The sequence below is a fragment of the Chlamydomonas reinhardtii genome, chromosome 8 (assembly GCF_000002595.2).
Source record: "Chlamydomonas reinhardtii strain CC-503 cw92 mt+ chromosome 8, whole genome shotgun sequence".
Lineage (NCBI taxonomy): Eukaryota > Viridiplantae > Chlorophyta > Chlorophyceae > Chlamydomonadales > Chlamydomonadaceae > Chlamydomonas > Chlamydomonas reinhardtii.
Window position 1 is genome coordinate 2,917,062 of NC_057011.1, and position 5,866 is coordinate 2,922,927.

At 57.7% G+C, this 5,866-nt stretch overlaps 1 protein-coding gene across 1 annotated transcript; it reads right to left on the bottom strand.

Moving 5' to 3' along the window:
- Positions 1-243: 243 nt before the first annotated feature.
- On the bottom strand, positions 244-5,521 carry CHLRE_08g373366v5 (uncharacterized protein). The gene is made up of 9 exons (XM_043065098.1): positions 4,879-5,521; positions 4,731-4,811; positions 4,320-4,622; positions 3,838-4,131; positions 3,517-3,560; positions 2,825-3,072; positions 2,443-2,663; positions 2,064-2,120; positions 244-1,941 (listed from the first exon to the last, which is right to left on the bottom strand). Exons 1-9 carry the CDS (start codon positions 4,916-4,918, stop codon positions 1,916-1,918), a joined length of 1,314 nt encoding a protein of 437 aa, XP_042922098.1. The 5' UTR covers positions 4,919-5,521; the 3' UTR covers positions 244-1,915.
- Positions 5,522-5,866: the final 345 nt, after the last annotated feature.

Genomic DNA, 5,866 nt, shown 5'->3' on the forward strand with positions numbered 1-5,866 from the left:
GGCAGCCGGGAAGATTTCTTTAGTGGAACGGCGGGAAGGGGGCTGGGGCTGCATTGTCATACAGCACCGGTGCAGGGCTGCGTGCGCTGTCGGCAGCCGGGAAGTTTTCTTTAGTGGAAAGGCGGGAAGGGGGCTGGGGCTGCATCGTCATACGGCACCGGTGCAGGGCTGCGTGCGCTGTCGGCAGCCGGGAAGTTTTCTTTAGTGGAACGGTTGGCGGCCCCGGAAGACACAAGCCCAGAAGACATCATCATGTTACAGACTGCATCAGCCGCGTGAGCGGCTACCCAACTTGCACTGCTCCTTGCCAATCACCATCATTGGTTGGCAACTGAGAAAACAAGTGGTACGTAATGAAGTAACTTTTATTCTCGTCGAGCTTGCAGCGCATCACCTTCGAGTCAATGGCTTGCAATAGCACGGGGAACGAGTTCAGGAACGTCTGCTGGCGTTCTTGGTTGGGGGTTGCCTTGCGGCGACTAAAGTCTGCAGCATAGTACAACGACTGCGGCCGTACCACCTCCACCTTATGCAATTCGCAAATCGCCACACGGCATACAACCCCACGCACGGTTTGCACACGAGCATAGAATGCAACCTCTCCAACATACACAGACACGTCCTGATCGTCCTCTGGGGTGTCAAGGGATGGCGCATACTTAGTCTTCACATAAAATGACTCACGTGCAGTGGTCAAGTTATACTTTGTAGATAGTAAAACCTGGTCACGTCGTACAAGTGCACGTTTGAATATAATAACACTTGCGTTCTGCAAGTCACCCTCCACCACACCTGAACGTGTCTCGAAGTCCTCTTTACTAAAAGCCTTCATGAATGCTTCGAAGACAACTGTCCGCTCGGTCGGACCCGCCACATATCCGCGCCCAAGCAGCTGGGAACCCTCACCATCCTCTACATCCGCGCAAACATCCCCCGTCAATGTGACGTGTGCTGCACGGTAATTTGGCACCCACTCATCAAATGACTTGTACTGGCTCCCACCCGCAGCCAGTGCATGGCCGGCCTCTACCCCGGCTGGCCCCGCTGCACCACCATCCGCGGTGCCACCTCCCCTGCCACGCTCAGCTCGCATCTCAGCGAGCCGGGCACTTGCAAGGAACCCACTCACAATAATTTGCTCTGGACACCTGGTTGTGCGGAACTTGACCCCACTTTTGACCTGCTGCACACCGCGCTCGACCCAGAACTCAGTTGCAAACGCCACGTGCCCACGTGCACGCTCCTGCTCGCGTAGCCTACATGCCAGTAGATGCATGTTGTAGGTAGCAAACTTCATGCCAAACACGAGCTCCGAGTCACAGCAGAACTGTTTGAAGGTTACTGCTGCACTGTCACACGCAGCCTCCGAGAATTGGTCATACCGCAGATAATGCAGCATGGCCGTGCGCAACATCTCCCACATTCTCCCCAGGTCAAACTCACGATCCAGCCCTGCATCATCTTTCCGTGTAACTACCGGCATCACAACTTTATTAGGATCCCCTCCGTGCGAGTGCAGGACGTATAGGGAGAAGCAGTCCGTCCATGGTCCAGTTCTTCCATGGTCCAGTACGAGCAGGGGACAATGTCACGGTAGGGTCGGTTAAAGTCATTAGTAATGATGAAATGGGATGCACGTGCAGTCATTCTGCGACGAGCCTCTATACTTAACACAAAGTCACTCTCAGCCTTCTTGACGGACTCGCCCAGCACAAAGTGCCAGAACTTCTTGATGACACCGAACAGAGCTGCATGCGCTATGGGCACAACCCACACGTTATTCATGTCTATGTACGACAGCTCCTTCGCTATGCAGGAAATGCCATGGCAACCCAGCGCTGATGCCAAGTCATGATTACTTTCCACAACCTGTGCCCGATCCATGTGGTGCGCATGAGAGATCCGGATCCTGCTGTCACCGCATAGTGCAGTCTCTGGCATCTGACAGTCAGGTGGCAACAGGACGTTCAGCGCTGTGTTGATGTCCGCCGGCTTGTTGTACCCCAGAAAGTATGTACCATGGCCGTTAGGGCCAGTCTCTCCCAGCAGCATGCAGTGCCCACATGCGTTCTTGGCCGCATGGGAGAGCCAAAGACTCAACGTCCGGTTAGCAGGCGTATCTGCATGCAGACCAAGCAGAGGTCAACATATGGACCCAAGCACTCCCGCCCCCAGTCCTCCCACCCCCGCCCCAGAACCACCACCACCAGCCCAACCCCGCCCCACCATGCCCACCTAAGCCACAGCACTCCTGCCCTCACCCCAGCACTCCCACCCCACCCCAGCACACCTGCCCCGCGCCCCGCCCCTGCACCCCCACCCCTGCCCCAGCTCTCCCACACCACCCTAGCATTCCCGCCCACGCCTGAGCACTCCTGCCCCCGCCCCACCACTACCGTCCCCAAACGCTCCCGCCCCAGCACGGACTAAAAGCCCACTCACCAGCAAAGATACCGCCCAGAAACATCTTGTGCCCAAAGGTCCGGCCCGAAGCAGCGTCCACCACGGTCATACCCTCGGTGCCAGGCCCGAAGGCCTTGAATGCTGTCAGTGTTGGGCGCAAGTAGACTTCCATTGAGTCAGGCTCCGAATGTCCGGGCGTGATGATCAGGGGGAAGCAGTGGCGGCGCTTGCTGCGGTGAGTCACTGGCAGGTCCGCGCACCTGAAGACAGCAGTTAAAGAGGGGAGCAATAAGGTCTGGTGGGTAATGATTACAGCATAGGCACGATGCCCATTACATCAAATGCACACACGGAGACACTGTAGGTGCACAGGAAAGCAATTGCCCATACTATGCAACAGGCTGAGGTCCGTCACACGCACCGAATGAACAGCATCCCGCAGCTGTACTTCTTGAACGAGAAGACCTCGCCGAAGTCAAATCCCAGGTCGTAAGCGGAGCTGTCAGGCTCGATGAACTCGCCGGAAGTCTTGGCATTGATGTCTTGTGCGTACCGCGAGCCGTAGAAGTCATCAGGGTTGTTGTCGCGCCCTGTGCCGCGAAACATGCAGAACCGTGGGTCCATGAACATGCCGCGCACGACATTCTCGACACCGAAGTCGTAGAACCTCTGTGGGAAGACAGCACGTGCACGCGGTCATGGCAAAGGGCACTGAAGTCAAGAAGGGTTGACGGAACAAGGGCATGCAGGATTGGGAGACCTGGGGAGACTTATTGCTATGGGGAGACTCCACATGGGCAACAAGTAAAGCATGCAACGTACCTTGTTCGGAACTGGTTGGTGTCCTGGCCGGGCAGGCTTAAACCGTCGATGGCCGCAGCCGCACTCATCTTGCAGGTGCTGGTGCCACTCATCTCGAGGGAAATCAGGAAACAAGCACTTGTCGCTCAAACAAACGTGCTTCTCAAAGTCACGTGCGTCTGGAATGTCCAACATCTTCTTCATTATGTACAGCGACGGGGGCAAGTTATTGCCAGGTGGAAAGCACACGTCACGAAGGAAACGCAGCTGACGGTCCGCAACATTATCCCGTACGCGCCCATCAATCTTCACCTTCATCCAAGCGTAAGCAAACTGCCCCACAGTGATAGGTGCAGCTGCGCAGATAGGTGTCGTACCGGAATTGCAGTAGTGTGCCAGCGGAGAGGGTGAAAGCCACGGAAAGGGAGGTGCATCGCGTCAATCAAGTGCGCCGTTACATACACAGAATTCCGTGGCGTTGCAGTGGCAGTTCGAATACCCATTCCATTCCAGTGTTGCCCGCGCCTGCTGCTGCGCCCACCACGCAATACCCCAGAGCTCCCTTGTCAAAGCCTGTCGAAATCCCGCTGTCCCAACCCCGCCCGACCCGACCCGACCCACATCCCGACTTACATTGAGTGCCTGTTCTCCACAGCGGCTCTGACATGATGCCCTTGAAGTGCTGCACAGACCGCGCACCATGCTGTAGTTCGGAGATGTTGGTGGGTTGCATGACCATGCCCTGCGCCGCAAGGTCGTTGGCAACCGCACCGGCTTGGTCATCAGCAATACCGTCGCCTTCAACAGGCGCCAGGTGCCCGAATTGCTGCAGAATAGCATTCAGCAGCTCAATGGTGTTGATGTTGGCAGGGTCGTCCTGGTCGAGAGAAGCCACAACGCGGTGTAGAGCTGCCGCCAGGAAATGACCTGTGGATTGGGGGTGGGGGGGCAGGGTTGGGCGGGACGTCAGGGTAATGCAAAGTTAGATGTCGCTTCTCAACGATCTGAACATAAGCCATGTCCGGAAGCGAGACCCCCAGGACAGAGGCATGACCCAGCACCCAGACCCGGGCTTGCGGCGCGCAAAGGAGGACCGCAACCTGCGCGATCCTTACCCGGTTCAGCGTCAGCAGCATCTTCCTCTTCCTCATCGGAGTATAGGTAGTCGCTGTCAACCCGGGCGCTGCCGCTATTACTGTAGCCACCACCACTCCTGTCACTGCCATTGCCAACATTCCCGCCGCTGCCGCCGTCGGTGCCGCTACCGGTGCCACTACCGCTGCCGGTGCCGCTACCGCTGTCGGTGCCGCTACCTCTGTCGGTGCCGCTACCGCTAGTGTCCATGCTGTCGCTCTCACTAACAGAACCCGCAGGCGAATCCCTCCCTCCCTCAGGAACGTCAGCGTCTCCTAGGCCGCCTTCGCCACCGGTACCGGCAGGGAGAGGGAGGTCCCGAGGTGCACCCTCACAGCATTTTTCGTGGCGAGAGCAAGCCGCTCTATCCTTGAACTGCGTTGGCGAACGGCATCCAGGGTTGGTGCACGTGTAGACGGGGTCTCCGAAGTGGTTTTGGAAGCGGGTGAAGCGGTGGAGGCTGAGCCAGTTGTCTGCGTGCACACGGTGTGGTTGTAAGTCCTTTGCCGTGCCAAGCCTCTTGACTCCCAACAACTATACCTGAGGGTGCTGATGGCCTTCTCTTTGGAGTGCCACCCATTAGCCGTGCGAGCACTTGCAGCTCGGAACCGGACGCCAGGCCACGACGTGCCAGCACGGTCGAACGCTCCAGCAGCGTGTCGCCGCCGCGCGCGACCAAGCGCCATATCCGGCTGTTATCTAGATGGAAGAGGGTCGTGGAAGCGATAAAGTCGAAGACAGAGCCCACAGTGGCATCGACAGGTCCCACGAACGTGACGAGTTGCCCTGAAGGAAGCCTAATGAAGATTTGTAGCTCTTCCGTTTGTGAACTTTGGCTGATAGCGCGAGGAGCAAAGCTCAGGTGAACCGTTGCCAGAGCCGCCAGCACTAACACTTATGTTAACATTGACAGCACTACGTGCGCAGTAAGCGCTGAGGTGGGTTGGTCGGCCTGGAGCCATACAAGCCCGCTGTGAAGCGCGCTCTGAAGGCCCCAGGCCGCCACCAACGGAACAAGGCCCGTTGGCAGACGTATCATGAGTGATTCATGAGTTCGTCAGTCATGTTTATGTTTTCAAGAGGATAGCGGTCAAACGAGGCAAGGGGCAAACACTTGGTGGTGGGCGACCGATTGCACCGGTGTCACCGATGCTCGCCTGTGCCAATGCCTTTGCTTACTGTATCTAGGCTTATAGGCTTGTTGTAAGCAGTATCGGCACATATCGGCTGGCTGGCGCAGGCTGGCTGAACTGCGCCTAAAGGTTGGCTGGGGCGACGGAGCAGGGGCGGGGCTGGCCAGCCCGCCCGGGTGCAGGGCCAGGGGTGCAGGGGCTTGCGGCAGCAGGCGCAGGTGCAGGGGCCAATCTGCCCATGACAGCCCACATACTGCCGGGCAAGGCTACATTTGCAATAGCAGTATAGGCTAGTGTAAAACGCCGTGCGCACCACGGTATGGGTCCCCTTCAAAGTAGTTCGCGTCACTGTTCGCGTCTCAGCACTCGCGTCACGATACGCGGCCAGACGCCCC

Bases quoted from the DNA above. Each gene is read 5' to 3' on its own strand.
- CHLRE_08g373366v5 (XM_043065098.1), bottom strand. From the start codon at position 4,918: ATGGGTGGCACTCCAAAGAGAAGGCCATCAGCACCCTCAG. The intron at 3,561-3,837 runs GTAAGTCGGGAT...CTATCTGCGCAG, and splicing joins GTGGAGAACAGGCACTCAAT to CTGCACCTATCACTGTGGGG. The intron at 3,073-3,516 runs GTGAAGATTGAT...GTCTTCCCACAG, and splicing joins TTGCTTACGCTTGGATGAAG to AGGTTCTACGACTTCGGTGT.